The sequence below is a fragment of the Penicillium concentricum genome, assembly GCF_028827145.1.
Source record: "Penicillium concentricum strain IBT 3081 chromosome Unknown utg000001l_segment0_segment0, whole genome shotgun sequence".
NCBI lineage: Eukaryota > Fungi > Ascomycota > Eurotiomycetes > Eurotiales > Aspergillaceae > Penicillium > Penicillium concentricum.
Genome location: NW_026622754.1, coordinates 2,510,074 through 2,530,043, shown reverse-complemented (window position 1 = coordinate 2,530,043; position 19,970 = coordinate 2,510,074). Strand labels below are relative to the sequence as shown.

General features: G+C 51.9%; 1 protein-coding gene across 1 annotated transcript; it reads right to left on the bottom strand.

Annotated features, from left to right (window-relative positions):
• Nucleotides 1-140: 140 nt before the first annotated feature.
• nrps1 (uncharacterized protein) lies at nucleotides 141-18,650 on the bottom strand (the record flags this gene model as incomplete). Its single annotated transcript, XM_056718674.1, has 8 exons — nucleotides 141-2,822; nucleotides 2,873-4,488; nucleotides 4,537-5,197; nucleotides 5,249-5,628; nucleotides 5,679-17,277; nucleotides 17,337-17,624; nucleotides 17,678-18,094; nucleotides 18,168-18,650. 8 exons carry the CDS (start codon nucleotides 18,648-18,650, stop codon nucleotides 141-143), a joined length of 18,126 nt encoding a protein of 6,041 aa, XP_056582809.1.
• Between the last annotated feature and the right edge of the window lie 1,320 nt (nucleotides 18,651-19,970).

Here is a 19,970-nt window from a genome sequence, read left to right as displayed (position 1 = left end):
TAAAGACATGAGAAATGACCACAAGGATAGGGAGTTCTTTTCGGTGTTTTCTTTTTTCCCTCTTGGGATTAACACCTGTTTTTGCTTTTTTTTTGCTTTTCTCTGTTTTTCTTCGCGGATTCGAGCACAACCATCATGGTTCAAGCTCGACTGGAAATCACACTGTTTCGTCTAGTCAGCCTTCGCGCAATGGTCATAGCCTTCGCCCACGTCTTCTTCTTTTCGACACGAGAGACAGGATCAGGCAACGCAGCACCGGTAGCAAGAAGCTCTGTTGGGATATCATCCTGGTGCTTGGCATTGTGCAAAGCCAGCACAGCCATTTGGCCCAGGAAAGAGGGATGTTCGATAAGATCCTCGAGGCGAACCTTGAGACCCTCCTGCTCAAGGAGCCAGGTAAGCTGGGCTAGGTTGAAGACGTCACCGCCGAGATCAAAGAAGGACGAGTCTAACTGGAACGCGGATTCGTGGGTTGCCTTGTCAGCTTCTGGGTCGACGCGGGCTGTGGTAGTGCGACTGGGAAGGACCTGGTGCCATGAGCGAGACAGGATGTCCGAATGGACGAGCAGTTCTGCGATGGAGCGCGACTTGAGGTGTGCGCTGAGGAAGTGCTCGTCTGTTGGTCGGGGAAGGTCTTCGATTGTCTGGGGTGGTAGAGAGCGCAGCATGCTTGCCGAGGGTAGAGAGGCGGTTGGGTTTGCGACGAGGGATTGAGCAATCTCACAGGCCATGTCGAGAACCTTGGTTGCGAAGAATGGCATCACAGGTCCCTTTTCGGAGTAGCCGAGTGTGACATCGAGGCCACGTTCACCGGAGGGGCGAGATACCATGGTTAGATCGGCTAGGTTGTCATTGACGCCGACACCACCCATACGGTACTTGTTGTTGTCGAGCTCCATTGTTCCCTCGTAGTCGACGTTCTGGTGGAAGACCGAGGTAGTGAAGTAAGTCCAGTCAGGCCAGTCGGTACATTGCTTGATGATCTCGCGGAAGCCTAGAGATTCGAAAGGCATGTTGGAGACCTGCTGGTCTTGAAGGTAGCGGAAAAGATCGACACCGGTCCATTTCTCGTTGAGCTTCACGCGCACCGGGATGACATTGACGCAGGGGCCAACTGTGTTCTCAATACCGGGAACTGTGGCGTTGCGACCGCTGATGGTCAGACCAAAGACAACGTCGGACTGAGCAGAAAGTTTGGCAAGGGCCAGGGCCCAGGCAGCCTGCATGACAGTTGCAATAGTGACATTTCCAAGGGCAGTTTGAGAGATCTCAATCTTTCTGTGAATCTCGGTGAATGCTCCAATGTTCTGGAACATGCTTGTCCCCTTTCTGTGGACGACTTGGGTCATGCGAGACCCCTTGAGGAGATTGGTCCAGTGTCGGTAATGGTCTGGGGTAATTGTTCCTGGCAATTGTCGCAAGTAGCCAGCGAAAGGAGTAACCGGGGGCAGCGGGGTGCCTTCATATCCGTGCTTAATGGCAGCCATGATCTTTGGCAAGCACACTCCATCGTACTGAGTGTGAGAGAGGCGCACCAAGATACGGTGCTGGTCACTGCCCTTCTTTTTGACAACGTAGAACTGCACGTACTGCTCGCCTTCGCGTGGCCCATATTCACGATCTCTCTGTTGGAGAGTCATGGTGAATTCATCTAGAGCGCGGTCGGTCTCATAAACAAAGATGCTGGGACGAATCTTGCGCAGAACAACCTGGAAGAACTGGTCATGGAAGCACACAAAGACTGTGCGCAGAATATCAAATGCAGCGACAACCTTCAAGCAACTCTCGCGAAGGCGTCTTAGGTCCAGGGGACCGTTGCCCTCTAGATAGAAGTAGTTAAGCATCCATCGGGACTTGAAGAGGGTTGCTGTCAGAGACATTGCCTGGAAGTCAGTGACCGGGAGAACATCGGCGATGCCACCCTTGAAGACACCGATCTTAGGGCAAATACCGCTCTGGACTGCGGCATCGTCGACGCACGATGGCCTGAGGACTTCAAGGCTCTCAGAAGAGGGGCTGGGGCCTAGCGTGGTCGGTGTGATATTGATTAAATCACTATCAACCTCCTTGTGGCCGCCAGACTTGAGGTCGACATTCAGCATTTGCTGAGTGACATTGGCCGCTTGCACTGTTGCCAGCATATCCTCAAAGACAGGATTGTTGAAGACATCTGCAACAGTAAGAACCAGGCCCTCTTCGCGAGCGGCACTGACCATCTTCATAGCGGTGATGCTGTCACCACCCAACTTGAAGAAGCTGTCCTGGTGTCTCACCACGTTGGGCGGGAGACCAAGAGCTGTGCTCCAAAGATTCCACAATTTCCTTTCCACCTCGGCCGATATCCCATCCTCACTGGAACGGGAGATCCCCGATGAACCACTCGTATCATCTTCTCCTTCCAAACCTAACTGAAACGGTGATTCAGCTATGGCATCGGTGTGACCACCAAAGCTCGACAACCCATTCGTACGAATGGGAGGCACCGTCAGTTTTCCTTCTCTCAACATCCGACCAATAATCTCATGAACACGATCATCAATAATTTTCTGCATGGCAACACTATCAATCGCATCTCCGGTCGACTTTGCCTTTTCAGCCAGCGTTGTTTGGGAGCGGTCCCAATCCACTGACTCAGGTTCAGCCTCGGGAGCGAATGTGGACTGCGACAGATTCGCAGACGGGGATTCAATGAAGCCAGTGAAGACTTTGGCGATGGTGTCAGCCAAAGTCTGTGCCTCATCGTCAGACACAACATCGTTCCAGTATCTCAAAAGAATACCCTCCTGGCCTCGGGCAATCTCAACGTTCACAGTAACCGCATACTGAATTTGGTTAGTAGCTAAAACGAAGCATCGATAGGATTAGTACTCACTTCGCTCGGGTCATGTGCGTGCTGAAGATCGAAGGACAATCCCTTGTCGTTGGGACCACCCGCAACGGAGTGGTTCTGGATTGACAAGGTAGTATTGAAGAGGGACTGTCCTTGCCAACCTAGCTCATGTTGGATGCTCGCCAGCGAGCAGCTTTGGTGGGGGATGCATCGAATATAATCATCTTGCACATTCTTGGACACATCCGTCAGGGTCTGCTGGTCGGAAAACTGGACCCGACAGCAAAGCATGTTAATAAAGATTCCAACCATGCCCTCGATGCCATTGACAGGGGCATCGCGACCGGCGGAAAGATATCCAAAGCAAACGTCATCGGACCCAGTGAGCTGTCGCAGGACGATGGCCCAGGCGGACAGGGTCAAGTTGGCGAGAGTCACAGAGCTACGCTCGCAGAACTTGAGCAGCTCGGGGAACCGCTGGAAGTTCATCATGACACCCTTCAGTTCTCTCTTGGCCTCGAACACTGCCGTCGGAGCGAGGTGACATGGGTGAACTCCGCCGAGGTATTGCTTCCAGTGACTGAGTGCGTCACTCTGTCTCTGCGTTCTGATGAACTTGATGTAGTCGCTGAAGCGAGGTCCTGAACCCTCGGCGATCTTTCCCTCGTAGGCGAGAGTCAGGTCGCGGAGGAGTACATCCACCGAACCACCATCGATAATGGCATGGTTAATCTCCAGCTTCAAGATCACACGTCCAGTGGTTGTCTTGCAGACAGTCACCTGGTGAGAAAGCTTCGATTGGCGCATCGCGTTCAGGTCACGGAGGGAAATAGCAGCCAACTTCTCCTCAACCTGTGAGTCACGACATTCGACCCGAAGGATATTTTCGGAAAGATCCTTCAGCACTAGTTGATCGAAAGATCCACCAGTGTAGTTGCTATCGATGAAAATAGTTCGCAGAACAGGATGACGGTCGACGAGGGCTTGCCAGGCGCGAGCAACTCCTTCAGCATCGACCTTGCCAGATTTGTCATCCTTGATCTCAAACACAGTATGGAACATGTAGGCATTTGGATCGCGGAGCTGGCTGAGCAAGAGGCCCTCTTGCATGGGAGAGCAGGGATAGATGTCTTCCACATGATCCTTGTTCCGAATGCCAGCCTTGCGGAAGGTGTTAGTGGTGAGAATCTGGAGGCCGTGATAGTTGATTGGAAGCAGGGGGTAATCGCTGAGAGTAGGCTCGGGAGTAGCAGTTTTCAGTGTGAGGATATCTTTCTCTAGAGTCTGCTTGCACTGAACAATCCAGCGGCGAATTGAGCCCTCATGCTGCATTCTACTGTTGTAGGTGAAGGCGACATTGAGGCGGTCTTTGATGACAATGGCAGATACTTCGAAAAGGGCGAAACGAGCAGTTTGCGGACCCATATCACCTGCGACAGCAAAGTCCGAGCTGTCAAAGACGCTACCATGGTGATGGAACAGCGAATCGGGTCGCTCAAGTTGCTGCATTTTACCTAGGTAGTTGAAAAGTATTTCCAACGGGACAGGGAAATCGGCCGCCTGGTCCTGAAGTAGGCTTTTGGCGAAGTAAGGGCGTCCATTGTCTGCAATGTTACGTCTGGTGTCCTTCACACGCTTGATAATGTCGTTCAGAGCGCCTTTTCATGTTAGCTTTCTATCGGGGAGAGGAGGTATAGGAAACTTACGAGCTTCAGAGTCCACTTGCAAAGGCGCCATGGTAGTAAACCAGCCAACTGTTCTTGAAAGATCAATGTCGGCTTCCCAGGGTTCTCTGCCATGTCCTTCGTTGTAGATAGTCGGCACCTTGCGATCGGTGAAAGTGCGACCGAAGGAATGAATGATGGCAGATAGCAAGATGTCAACAGTGTCAGTGCGGAAGACACTATGGCAGCCATCGAGGATAAACTGGGTAGTATCCTCACTCAATGTGAAGGATTCCATCTTGATATCTCCATACACATTGGGCAAGTCGTGCATGCCCCAGTAAGGCAGGTTGGGCTTCTCAGGGGTGAAAGGCAGAGAAATAGTCGCATCGTGTGTCTTGGCTCTCTCGGTCTGCATAGCGCACCAGCTTTGGAAGGACAATGCCTTTTCAAGTGAAAGAGATCCAGAGACAACGAGCTCTTCGAGGTCCTGGAGCACGATGCGCCAGGATACCATATCAATGCAGAGATGGTGAGCGACGAGGAATAAGACCTGACCACCGGTGCGAAGGTTAAAGAGGTCGGCCGCGAGAATAGGTCCATTGACAGGGTCCAAGCAATTTTGACTGTCAGCAACCTTAGGAACCATCGCCCGGGTATCCTGAACAGAGTGCACACGGAATCGGAAGGATTCATCGACCTCCTGTGAGGTTGAGTTAGAACATGTTAGAAGAGGGTTTTCTGGTGAACTTACCGCTGTAGTCTTCTGTTGCCAAGTACCGCCACCAGATTTGCTGAAGCGTGCGCGGAACATGGCATGCTGGCTAATGACAGCCTTGAGAGCGCGCCTGAGCACCTCGCCCTCACAGCGGCGAGCAATGCGAACAGTGATGCTCTGGTTGAAACGAGCGTCGCCCTTGAAAGAGGTTGAGCTCTGGAAGTAGAGCCTCTGGACAGGTGAAAGCGCAAAGCCTTCACCAGACTTCTCTTCGCGCCGAGAGACAGGCGCCTTGGAACTGGCAGTTTGAGCAAGTTCTTTCACCGATCTGCTCTGCAAAATGTCATGTAGTGTCAGAACAAGTCCCTGCTTACGAGCACGAGAAATCACAGCCATTCCAGTAATGCTGTCTCCGCCTGTGAAACTAGTTAGTATGTTCACTATTCCAAGATGATGGAATACTTACCCAAGCTAACAAAAGAGCGGTCCACATTGACCTTCTGGAGGGAAATATTCAACACTTGTGCGAAGATTTCACGGACAATGTTGAGCGATCCATTCTTCTCTTCCTTTTCTTGTGACTTCTCTTCGGTCTTGCCACGCTTGATGCGATCGTAATCCGCCATTATGCGTTCGTAGGACACATCATCAATATCCTCAACCCAAGCGGTGATCTTCTTCCGGTCAAGCTTTCCAGAAACCAGCATCGGAAGTTTCTTGATGAGAGCCCAAGTCTGCGGGACCATGTAAATGGGCAGCTGGTTCTCAAGATTATGTTGGACTTCGACCAGCTCGTTGTAAGCATGACGCTCAAGCTCATCCTCATCAACAAGCTCGCAGGGCTTATCGGAGATAAGCTTGGTATCAGCAGCGACACTGTTCAAAGACATGACAGTGACCAGGCGCTGCTTAAGCGGGCCGTTCTTGGGGAGAACAACGACAGCGTGGCGGGTACGAGGATCCTCAGAAAGGCGATGTTCGATCTCACCAAGCTCCATGCGCTGACCATGCAACTTGACCTGGTGATCTTTCCGGCTGATATACTGAATAGAGCCATCCGGGTTGTAGTAGCAAAGATCACCAGTCTTGTAGATTCGGCGAGGACCCGGCACAGCGGGCGTGAAGTCCTTGACCCAGGCAGGGTTTGAGGTGAATGCTTCTGCGTTTTTCTCGGGATTTTTGAGGTACTCCCTGGCCAAAGGAGCGCCTTCGAGTGCAAGTTCACCGACCGCACCCAGGGGAGTCAGTCGATCGTGGTTGTCGGGGTCCACAATCCAGGTAAGAGTGCTAGGAATACCATAACCGATACGCCCTGGATCACGGTTGGTGGCCACTGCAGTATCAACTACAGCGAAGACGCAGGTCTCGGTCGGTCCGTATCCGTTCATGAGGTGAACCGAATTGGCCCACTTGGTGATGACTTCATTGGACATCTTCTCACCACCACAAACGAGGTGCTTCAGAGAAGGCACCGATGTGGGCTCAATGATGCTTGCAATCGAGGGGGTGAGGAAAGTCCAAGTGACATTGAGTCGACGGATTGCGCCGGCAACATCATTCAGACGGTCATCTTCGCTGGGAACACAGATTGTACCGCCCACCATGAGAATCGCAAGAGTCTCCATAACAGCAGCATCGAAAGTGAGGGAGGCAAATTGGAATACTCTCGAGGTTGCATCCATGCGGACCCAAGGCGCGAATGCCATGATACTGCTGACCACGTTCCGGTGTTCAACAATAATTCCCTTGGCTCGACCTGTGCTACCGGAGGTGAATAGAGCATAAGCCATATTAGAGGGTTTGACCTCAGTGCGGCGACGGGCAGCTGACTTGAGGGAGCCATATGCCTTGATGGTCTCCTTGCTGATGGGGATCACAGTCTTGACAACTCGACTGTAGCGGTTTGTATAGTTGGGGGTGCACAGTATCATGTTGGCACCGACGTCAGCGAGGATTTCCTCGTGTCGCGAGGTAGGGTGAGAAGGATCCAGAGGCACATAACCACCACCAGCGATTAAGATACTGATGAGGGTGACCATAGCCCAGGCCGACTTGTCCAGACAGACGGGAACGAATACTTCTGGACCAACTCCACGAGAGACCAAGTAGTTGGCGAAGCCGGATGCAAGGTTCCAGAATTCTCGGTAGGTGAGGTTTCCATCCCACGCACACACAGCCTGGGCATTCGGAGTCTCGTCACACTTCTCACGAATGAAATCCTGAACGGTCCGTTCCACTGTGAGCGGGGTACGTTGGTTCCATGTACCAATCTCGGCCTTGTCTTCGGGGCTGATAATCTCCAGATCTCCGAGCTTGCTCGTACTGTTCTTAGGCATGTTGATCAATTGCTGTAGAACATGCGCAAATTGTTCGGTAATGCGCTTGGTTTGCCATCCATTGATGACGAGCTCATCGTGGTGGACGGTGAAAGAGATACTCGTCTTGGTGACACCACATTCGACGACCAGGGGGTGAGTGAAGAAGTCTTCGCTTGTTTGACGTTTCTCGTCGATCCAGATCTTGTTGTCGAGCTCGCCATCACCTGGCTGGATCACAAGCAGGTTCTTGAAATCGCAGGCTGTGGATGTATCCTTATTTAGCTGTCGGATACGCTGGAGACCAGAATGTAAGTGCGGTATCATCTCAGTGGTCGACTTGTTGATGTTCTGCAAGTACTGCAGAGTAGACATCTCATTGTCAACTTGGACACGGGTGGGGACGGTGGTCAGAACAGGACCAGCAATATCTGCAACACCGGGTAGATCGATATTTCTGCCTGACAATGTCTCGCCGAAGCAGACGTCACCAGATGCAGTGTGGGTGGCAATGACGATTGCCCAAGCGGCGCGCATAAGGACAGGGATTGTGAACTCGATGCTGTTGCGGGTACGGGAAATCTTGATACTGTGGTGCTGGGTGTTGCCAGCACGCATGGCGTCAGGCACCGCACCCTTATTATGAGGGAAGGGAGTGGTCGACAGGTCAGCCAGATAAGACTTCCAGAAGACATCCGACTCCTCCATATCCTTCTTCACCAGGTAGTTAATGAAAAGACTGTAGGGGGTGCCAGCGCGCTGGGTCTGCGACGCAAAGTAGTTCTCTTCGACTTTGTGGAAGACCAAAGGAATACTCCATCCGTCATAAAGGGCGTGATGGACAGACCACACAAAGTAGCTATCAGAGGAGCCACGGGGATGCACCATGGCGTAACCCGTCAGAGGCGCGCCGTTTTGCTTGGGGAGGTGAAGAATGTCACTGGGCAGAGCATCAAAAGACTCTGCTTCCACCCAGGAGATATTGCCATCCTTCAGAACAACCTGAGCGAAGTTCATAGCTTCCGTGTGGACAATGCGAGTGCGAAGGATTTCCAAGTCTGCCACAGTTTGTTGCCAAGCCCGTTTGAATTTACCGACATCGATGCCATCAGCGAGGCGGAACGAAGGCTGAGCAACATAAGCACCGTTATGCTTGATAGAGAGTGTCAAAAGACCTTCCTGGACAGCGCTGCATGGGTAGACATCGCTGATCAGGTCTCTGGACACCTCGCAGTTGTCCGTGACTTCATCCATCAGGCTCTCCAGGTCGACTCCAGAGGGTACCAAGGAGAACGGATTGATAGTCTCTTTCTTAATTTCAGCAACTGCATCAGACACGACGCAGGTCTTGGCCATGTCAATCAAGATTGGGGAATTGAAGATGCTCGAGACGGTAAGTGCAATACCTTCTGCCTGAGCAGCACCGACGAGGTTCATGGCGGACAAGGAGTCACCACCTAGACCGAAGAAGCTATCATCGGCCGTCACAGAACCGGCTTCAAGTTCGAGGGTCTTTTCCACGAGGGCCACAAGCTTGACCTCGAGGCCAGTGGCCGAGGAAGCCTCCCTTCTGTCGGAAGTGTCGAATGTAATGTAAGACTTGAGAGTCTCCTTGGACAAGTTTTGGACCATGGCCCGCAGTCTTCGGCGGTCGATCTTCCCCGATGAAGTGAACGGCAGGTTTCGGATAGGGAAGAAGAGTCGGGGCATCATGCTCGCAGGGAGGAGCTCGGGTAGAGAGATCTTTAACTTCTGGATGGCATCCATGTTAGACACAGAGATGGGCAATAGCAGTGGATCGGCCCCAGGAATAGTGGGTGTGAATTGATCGCTGCTGCCCCCGTTGGAATCTGGATCATGAACGGTGAAGAATGCGGCGAGGCCCTTGGCGATGGTGCGTTCCTCGGGAACAACGACGTCAACAGCGACCTGAGAATCCTCAGGCAGACAGCGGAGACACTGTTGTTCGATCTCCTCCAGTTCAATTCGCTGGCCATTGAACTTGATCTGGGTGTCTTTGCGGGAGATGAAGGCCAGACTGCCATCGCTGTTGTAACGAACAAGATCACCAGTGCGGTACATGCGATCATTTCGTTTGAACACGCCCTGTAGTCCAGCGTGACGGTTCCAAACTGGATTCTCGAAGAAAGAGGCCTTGGTTTTCTCCTCGTTGGCAAGATATCCACGAGCGATGTTGCTTCCTTCTAGGATCAATTCGCCGACTGCGCCGACCGGCAGCAGACGGTGCGAGTTGTGCGGATCCACAATCCAGACTCTGCAGTTTGGAGCTGTTCCAATGGACGTGGGATCATTGTTGATGCGGTTACCATCCCGATCAACCTTGACACCGACTGTGGCAACGACAGTGGCCTCGGAGGGACCATAGGCATTGATGACGCACCGGTCTGCCCAGCGGTCGATGTGGTTGGCAGGCATCTTCTCGCCGCCTGTGATAATCACCTTGAGGGTGGGAACGTTCTTCGGCTCTAAGGTATTGACAATAGCAGGAGGTGCCGTCATGAAGGTGGCTTCCATACGGCGGATAGCACCACCCATGTTGTTCATACGTTCCTCCTCGCTGGGAATACAGACACAACCACCAGTCATGAGAGTCATCATAATCTCAAGAATGCTGACATCAAACGTGTAGTTAGAGAACTGCAAAGCACGGGTTGAGGAGTTCATGTGAAGGGCATCGATCATGGCGATCGCGGTGGTGCTAAGGGCAGTGTGCTCAACAACGGTCGCCTTCGGCGTTCCAGTAGTCCCTGATGTAAAGATGGCATATGCCGCATTGTTCGGGGTAGGACGAACACCAGGCAAAGCCAAAGGCGAGTCAGAGAGCTGAGAGATTGAAGTCTGGCATACAGCGAAAGCTTTCTCGCACAGCTTCGAAAGTTTGGTGTGGAGTGAAGATGAGCACAAAACAAGTTTACTGCCAATTTCATCGATGAGCATCTTCAGTCGAGAATCGGGGTGGGTTGGGTCAATGGAAACGAAAACCCCACCCGCCTTGAGGACAGCCAGCTGGGCAACTACAGCCCAAGCTGACTTCTCGAAGCACAGCACAACAAAGACTTCGGGCTTGATTCCAATACTGGAGAGATGGCGAGCCAAGCGACTAGAGACAATCTCAAGCTGTCCATAAGTGAAATTCTTGTCCCAAGAACATATGGCTTCCGCACGAGGGTGGAGCAGGGCCTGCTGCTGAATGAGCTCGTCGGCGCACTTCTCTACTCTAGGAGGGGATGCGGCGTTCCAATGACGGATCTGCCGAACTGAGCGCTCAGGTAGCAAGTTGAGGTCTCCAACCGTGCGGTCATGTAGGTTGTGCGCTATCAGATCGTCCAACACTTGGTCAAACATGTCCATAACATGGCTGACCTGGAAGGGGGAGAGGGTTTCTGAGGAGTAGTTGAAATGGATCTCGGCATGTGAATGCGAGACTTCGGCTTCAACCAGGATCTGGTAAGCACTAGAGATAGTTGGCTCACGGGTACTTCCTTTTGGAAGATTAGAAGCTGTTCGATAAACCAGAGAGGTGTTGAAGAGGGTTGTATCATCAAGTCCAAGGTGGTGCTTGACGGCGTCCAGGGCAGCGATGTTCAGTGCACTGTTCTCTGAGTCTTTCATTGCCTTTTGGATAGTCTCTTGGAGATTTTGGTCGTTATTTACGAGAAAACGGCAGGTGGCAACGCCTTCGGCCTCCAACTTTGTCTCTGAAGATGAGGCGGAATATCCAAAGCACACATCGTCTGAGCCAGTGTACCACCGAAGGACAACGGCCCAGGCAAACTGGAAGAGAGTCTCCGTAGGGACGCCAGACAATCTGCTGAAGGCATGAATGTTGGATGTCTGTTTGGTAAGCGTGCGAGTGGAACGGCCACTGTCGACTGCCTCGTGGGAGAGCGCCGGGAAAACGCAGGGTTCAACATCGGCGAGATACTCTTTCCAGAAAGCGATATTGGCCCCGGAGAGACTGGCATGCCGTGAAGTCCGGTTCCCAGCCTTCGATCCGTTCCAACGCTTAATGTCGAAAGCCTCGAGAGCACTGCTGGAGAGCGCTTGTGTTTCGATTGTAAGGGCCTGTCGGTTAACCTTTCCAGATACGGTCAAGGGGAGGGAGGAAATGGGAATATAGTAACTCGGAACCTTGCTACCAGGAAGACTGGTACTCAGATTGGTGTGCAAGCTAGAGATGGCGTCTTTCAGGTTATGTGTCGCGGACTGGAAGACGCGATCCCCAAAAGTGACCGGAGTGGTGTCCGAAGAAACCACGAAAGCAACAAGAGCATTAGTCTTTATATTATCACATTGCACCTGGACGCTCTGCACAACGGCGTTTTTCTTGTGGTCAAGGAAGGCATCGATGCGCGCCTGGGTCTGGATAAGCTCGCTAGCCAAGGCGGATTCATTCCTATCGCTCTTCCGGCCGACGAAATCCAGGGAGCCATCTGAATTGTACCGAACAAGATCTCCCGTCTTGAACAGGCGGTGTTCACCCTCTACTCCAAACCAAGAAGCATTATCAAAGAAGTCGCAGTTCTCGACAGAGTGGTCTTCGAGGTAGCCGCAAGCGAGAACAGGGCCCTCAAGTGCCAATTCTCCAACACTACCGATCGGAACAAGACGATTATGGTTGGATGGGTCAACAACCCAGTAAACACAAGAAGTGCTCTTTCCGATGAGGGTTGCTTCGTTTTCGTCCTGAGAACAGAACACGTGGAAGCAAGCAGCCGAGCTCTCAGATGTTCCATACAAAACCTGCAGTTGTAGATCGTCGGTCTGCCAGTGGTCAAGCACGCTCTGAGAAACAACTTCGCCGCCTAGGGCAATGGATCGCAGTCCCGGGACATCCTTGGGCGAGAAGAAGCTTGCAGCTGTTGGGGTAATGCTAGCAACATTAACGTGGAGTGCATTGATAGATGTGGACAAGTTGATGGGGTCAATATCAGCCGGGATGCAAACACAACCGCCCCACATGAAGGTGCCGAATGCCTCAAGGATAAATGCATCGGATGTGTGAGGTGCGAACTGCAGGGTCCTGGAGACATCGGCAATCGCCATGGTGGTAGCAAATGCCTCCGCCCGGGTCATGACAGTTGAATGGTCAAGGACGACACTCTTGGCAGGGCCAGAAGTGCCGGCCGTCATCGCGACGTATGCGACGTCGGATGATTGTGCGACGGGTTTGAGGACCTCGTCTGCGAGATACTCGAGTAGAGACTCGCTCACCGGGATGACGTACGGTACCACATCCTCGAGCACCTGAGCCTTCTCTGGGGAAGCCAGAGCAACTTGCACAGCATTGTCGACAATCCACTTCTCAACAAGAGTCAGGCTCTGAGGCGTGTCAACTGGAATACAGCCACCACCAGCTTTCATGATTGCCAATATGGATACCATGTTCCACGCAGACTTCTCGAAGCAGATCGGGACCAGGGTGCCAGGACCGACACCGAAGGTGACAAGATAACTTGCCAAGCGAGAGGAGAATTGATCCAACTTGGAGTAAGTCAAGTTTCCATCCCAAGCAGTGACAGCCAGCGCATCAGGGCGCTTCTTGGCCATCTCTTGGACGACGTGATGGGCGCACTTCTCAAACGGCTTGGGAGTCTTGCTATTCCACGCCATGATCTGTGCTCGGTTGTCATCGCTCACATTGTCCAGCTGGCGGATTTCACCGTCGATATTCGACATAATGTTCTCAAGGCAACGAAGATAGGTGTTGGCAACATTGGTGGCCTGTAAATCAGAGAGGCTGGTGGTCCAGTAGTTGAGGTCAATGCGAGCGGTGGTGTCCATGGCCTCAATATTGATGAAGACCGGGAACTCAGCGGGATCGTGGATTGAGCCAACCTCGACGCATTTGATATCACTGCTCACGGCATCCTTAGAACTGGGAAGTCGACGGTAGGAGACACCAGAATTGAACAGATTAGTGTCAGACAGCTTCAGAGCGTGCTGAATGTCAATGAGCGAAGTGTGACGGTAAGGAAGACTCTCCATGTGGTCGTTCTGGATTTGATGCAACACATCACTGAGCGTCGCGTCATCAGAAACCTTCAGGCGACAGACTAGAAGGTTGATGACTGGTCCAATAACCCACTGGACGCCGGCAGCAGATACGTCACGTAGGGATGCCATGTAGCTGAAGGAAACATCGCCAGATCCACAGAAGGCGCGGAGAGTAAGACCCCACGCCGCATTGAAAACATTTGCGAGGGTGATTCCGCGCTTCTCACAGACGCTTTGAAGTTCGTTGAGTGCTCCAAAGTTGACCGGAATGGACCGAAGTGCCTTGGGTGATTGTTGGCCGTTGGTAAGGGCGGGGAAGTGGCACGGCTTAGCTTGATCCAAGTAGGAGCGCCAGTAGTCGATGCTGGCTTCCTTAGGCGCATCTTGAAGGTACTCCATATAATCCTTGAACAAAGGCTGGGGGATTTCCTCGAGTCTCCCAGCGTATGCGAGCTGCAAGTCACGGAAGATGATTGAGATGGAGTTACCGTCCATGGCAGCATGACTGAGCTCAATGCGGGCAAACAATCTGCCAGTAGGTGTTTGGCAAATAGTGAACCGATACGCTGGTTCTGGCTCACTGTAATCTTTGGGGTCTTCCCTGTCAAACGTGGCAAGCACATCATCGTCCCCTGAAGACTGCAAGAAGACAGGAGTGGCATCATAACTCTTCAGTACGACCTGGCAGAAGGGTTCCCGAGGAGTGAGATTCTCAACGAAGATTGTCCGGAACATCGCATGATGAGAAACGACCTGCTTCCATGCATTGACCAGGCGATCGAGGTTCGGCTCGCTAGATCCAGTGGCCTGGATCTCGAAAGTGTCATGGACAGCGTAGTAGGAGCTATCTCGCTTGCGGCCAAGAAGGATACCCTGCTGCATGCGAGAGCAAGGGTAGATATCCTCGACGAGGCCTGGGGACTCAATACCCATAGCAGGCAGCTTCTCATTGATCATCTTATCCAAGGTAGGGTATGTCAACGACAGCATAGGGAACGAGCTGAGGGTCAAACGGGGATTTATGGTGGGAAGCTGCTCAGCCAGAGTTACAAGCAGCTCCTGGCATTCGGAAACCCATCGGTGAATACGATTCTGGTGCTGCATAAACTTGTTAAAGGAGAAGTTGAATCGGACCTTCCCAGCGACGACCATCGCAGAGATCTCGAACAGACCAAAGCGGGGAGTATCGGCTCCAAAGTCAGCGGCACCGCCTCCTTGGCCAGCTTCTCCAGCCATCTGATCAACAAGCTGGAAAAGGCCATCCTTCCTCTGCAGATCTCGGTGCTGACCAACGTAGTTGAACGACATCTCAAAGGGATGGGGATGCTCGGAGACTTCCTTGCCCTGCGCTGGTAGAACGCGACTGGCGAAATCTGCGCGACCATTGTCCGAGACACGACGGCGGAGGTCCTTCACCTGGATGAGAGTATCAATAGGGTTGTCTGACTTGTATGCAGACACGAAGATGGGGTGAAGAATTGTGAACCAGCCGACAGTATGCGAGATATCGATAGACGGGTCCCAGGCCTCTCGTCCGTGGCCTTCATTGTAGATAGTTGGAAGAGAACGATCGGGGAAAGCTCTGCCGAATGAGTGAAGCATTGCTGCCAGGAAAAGGTCAATTGGCTCAGTGCCAAGGGCTTTGTGACATTCCAGTAGAATGGCATTTGTGTGCGCTGAATCGATCTCAAACGAGGCACAATCCACATCGCCATACGTGGTTTGGGTGCCCTGGAGCCCCCAGTAACCAAAGTTAGGTGCAGCGAGAGCATCTGTTGCAACCTTTTGCTCATCCCGGAGGACGTTGCAGTGCTCATTCTGCAGGCGGCACCAGGTCTGGAACGGCAAGGAGTTATCACTCGTTTCGGTCTTCTCGGGATTCAAGATGATGTCTTCTAAATCTTCCAAGATAATTCTCCAAGAGACAATATCGACAACCAAGTGGTGAGCTGTCATAGACAGGATGTTAGGCTGGCCCTTGATCAAGAAATAATCGACTGCAAGCAAGGGGCCAGAGAAGCAGTTGATAGAAGACTGGCTGTCGGCGACATGAATCTTGACCTCGTCCATGCTGCCAAGATTGTGTATCCGCCATCTGTAAGATCCTTCGATATCGCGGGTGATGTGTTGACTCGATGCGGTCGCGAATCCTGTGTCTGTGAATCGTGCACGAAGCATGGAGTGCCGAGATACCAAAGTTTCGACAGCTTTACGGAGGGCTCGTTCGTGGACAGGTTTGTTCAAGCGAGTGAGTATTCCCTGGTTGAAGTGGCCTTGGCCTTCCTTGCGGACACCGAAGTGAAGGATCTGGATGGGTGAGAGGCTAAATGGTTCACCAATAGCTTCTTCATAAGTCGTAAGGTGGTCGATTGTCTTTGCGCGGGTTGCGAGGTCGCGGATTGATTTGCTGCGAAGCAGCTCTTGTACGGAGAGGGAGAACCCTCGTTTCTTGCAAAGACCAATACATGTCATAGCTGCAATCGAATCACCGCCGAGGGCGAGGAAGCTCTCGTTCAAATTGAGCTGGTTCGGGGGGATGTTCAGGACACGGCTATATACAGCAGCTAAAGCTTCCTCTCTGTCGTTGGCGGGTTGAGAAAATTCTGTGCCGACGATTGCGACAGAGGCATTGTTCTGAAGATCTGGATCACTCTCCATACCTGCGACCCAAGTGGAAATGCCCTTGCGGTCTAGTTTCCCTGATGGCAGAAGTGGAAGAGCTTCCACACACAACCAAACCGCAGGGACCATATAAGTAGGGAGGAGGGCTGATAGCCGCTCTCGGATGCCTGGGACAAGGTCGGCCTTTTTCGAAGCGGAGACGAGTCGTAGAGGCTCGAAGTCTGAATCAGATTGTTCTGCAAGCAATCCGTTGGAAGAGACAACTGCCGCTAGGCGCCCCTTGGAGAAGCCAGTCTTGGGGAAAAAGACAGAACAGTGAGTGACGTTCAAATCTTTGCTGAGCTGATTCTCAATTTCGCCGAGCTCGATTCGTTGTCCATGAACCTTCACCTGCGTATCTTTCCGACCGATGTAATTCAAAGCACCCGTGTCAGAGTTGTACCTGACGAGATCACCTGTCTTGTAGAATCTACGGTTGGAGCGACTTTCAGGGTCCAAGGTAGTCCAAGCAGGGTCGTAGATAAACGATTCGTTTGTCTTTTGTGGATTATTCACGTAGCACCGGGCCAGGGGTGGACCTTCCAACAGTAATTCTCCGGGGCAGCCCACGGGAACCAGTTGATCGTGGTTATCAGGGTTCACAAGCCAAGTTCTCACACCAATGGGCAGCCCGATATCTTTACAATCGGTTTCAGGTGTGACATTGGAGTTGAGCACGGATGCGACACTGGCCTCGGTAGGTCCGTAACCATTGACCAGTTTGATTCTGGACCAAGTGGCCAGCTGCGATTGCGACATTGCCTCCCCCGCCAGGACTAAACTCTCCAGCCCTGGCACGCTGTCGATTTCAATAAAGCCGATGAATGATGGGGTGAAGCAGGCTTGGGTGACTCGCATCTCGTTGATGGTGTTCACAATATCGTTGAGGCGAGCTTCCTCGCTTGGAATACACACACATGCACCATGAATGAGTGGTGTCAATGACTCGGCCAAACTGGCATCGAATGTGTGGGCGGCAAATTGAAGACATCGCGACTCGCGGTAAATGCGCAGACCGGGGCCATGTACCATTGCCCCGGACAGGAACGCGCGGTGCTCCAACAGAGTTCCCTGCGCAACAACAGTCAGCTCATGTCAGATGCTACATATATAATTTAATTAGAAATTACCTTAGGTTCTCCTGTTGATCCAGAGGTAAACAGAACATAAGCTGCATTTTGACTTGTGACGCCCGATGCAAGATTGTCGTCAGACAAAGGATCTAGTATGTCATCACAAAGGGGTATTAAAGTCTTCACAGTCGGTATTTTGTCGGAAAGATGTTTGGAGCACAACACAACCGGAGCCTGAACCGATTGGATGAGAGCTTGTAGTCGGGAAGTTGGGTGAGTCGGGTCCAATGGAACGAAGGCTCCGCCCGCCTTCATCACGCCAAGCATTGCGACGATGTTCCATTTCTGCACAGTCAGTACTTGATATTTTGTGAAAACATCATAAATATTCAACTCACCGATTTCTCGAAACACAGAGCCACGCGAACTTCCGGCCCGACTCCCTGCAGGCGAAGATAGCATGCAAGCTTCGACGCTTGGTGATCCAACTCGGCGAAAGTCAAACTTCCATCCCACGCACACACAGCCTCACGATCAGGTCCGCTCAACATCTGATCGTGGATGGCCTCGTGAATGCAGCGATCATGAAGCTGTGGGGTAGTGGAGTTCCACTTGCGGATGCGTTGCCAGTCGTTCTCGGAGAACAAATTAAGCTGGCTAATAGCGGTGTTCTCTGCGGAAAGGAGTTTGGCAAGCAACTGCTCGAAAATGTTGGCGATACTCTTCATCTGTTCCCCGGACATGTCGCCCTTGCGCCATTCAAGGTAGATGCTTATGTCTCCACGCATCACCTTGACATGAAGACGGATTTGACACTGCGTCTTGTTAGCTCATCCTATTCTAGTCTAAAGGAAATCCGATCGCTAATGTGTGCTGGAGGAAACTAACCTCGTCTGGAAGAGCTGTGGCCAGAATAGGTTTTGAAGGAGAAGCAGGAGGGTCGTATGTGCGCAGCATGAAGATGGTGTTGAAAGGAAGATATGCCTCGGAAGGGGCCTCCGAGGTTCCAGGTCGAGTTGCACCATTTGCGCGCATCTTATCTACAATAGCTGTGAGAGAGTCATTGTCGTTGATGGATATGCGGATCGTTGATATGTTGACGCCCGTAGAACGCTGTACAGATGATTTGGGAGAGCGGGAGTCGCCCTCGAGATGTTGGTAACCGAAGCATATATCCTCGGAGCGGATGTAGTAATGCAACAAGAGAGCCCAGGTAGCTCGTAGGATTGGATCCAGACGGCCTTCATTCCATGCGGTTAATAACTGCGCATGTTGAGCGGCCGTTGGTCTCGTCTTCATCGAGACTGGGCGTTTAGGCCCGTCAACCGTCGAAGCGAACCGAGGAAGATAACATTTGGTGGATTGAGCCATGGCGTCTAATGGCCGATTGTTTCCGCGCTGTCTTCTATTTGGGTTTCGTTTCGTGTTTTTCGGTCGATTGAGAAATAGTATGTGAGGGCCTGAGGTATAAAGGATCAACGACAGTATTAATTCAACAGTGACTCGACTTGAGCGCCCGCGAACTGGGATGAGCTTGGTTATTTTAAAGAGCTAAGTCTAAGTCAAGTTTTTCTTTTTCTATTTTCTAAAAAAAAATAGCATTATTTCCCTTCAGACCTCGAAAATGGCTATGTCCGGCGGCCTAAGACCGCATGGCCGCGCTCTCCAAGAGTATCCAGTAATAAGGCACCAATGGCTTAGAGCACTGGCGAATCGCCTATATTCCTTGCATAGAATCTAGATTAAAGGGGAAGAGAGAGACAATACGTGGATCAGGTGTGTACTTGGCCCCCCTGTGGAACCGAGTCAGACATTTTCTTTTCTTTTTTGTTTTATTTCCGAAAGTATTTCTATATCTATTTTCAACTACAAGAGCCAATGTAACCCTTGGCAAAAGAACTAACCCACTTGACCTGATACTAAAAGGTAATCATGCAGGGGAAAGGTCTCTACTCGGTCTGTGTCCATCTGGAGGATTCTTCTAAGCGAGAAGCCTGCACCTCCCCCGATCAGGATCCCTTGCATCCTGGAACGTGGGTATAGCAGTGAGCAAGGCGTCGGGGGAGCGAGGTCTTTTAGCCCCGAATGTTGAAATTGGATGGCGTTATTGTTTCCAAATCCTTTCCCCGACCTTACAAGGTCCCAATGCTGACCATACCGGCTTCGCTATCCGTTTCGAGTTCGCTTAGGGCAACCTAGAGAACAGGCACATATCCCCAATTGGGATATGCCATCTATCCTCGCTTCATCTCACGTATACATCATCTTGCCTCTCTCATGCATCAGCATCACTGCAGGTATACGAGCCTCGTGAGGCGTTTATCGTTTACGATGTACACCGACTGATGGACACATGGCACCGACCCCAGACTACTCCAAGTTCGCCTCTCACCTCTGCTCTGGTGATTGGGGCGCGTGGCACGGATATCCGAGAACTGGGGTCTGCATCAGTAAGGTGTGGCGAGCTAGGACCGGTTGAACCAAGATTTACCGCGCATTTCAGGCACTACCGCAGTGAGGGTGCCAGTGGCGGTGTCGATCAGTTATAGTGATCGTGATCGAAAAAGCTAAATTGAGTGTTCTGACACCATCATGCCTTGACTTTTGAGGTTTGGTCAAGAGGAAGAAAATCCTGATTTTGGCGCTAAGCTGAGGTCATTTTCATAGTTCGGATATATCGGTCTATCCGAA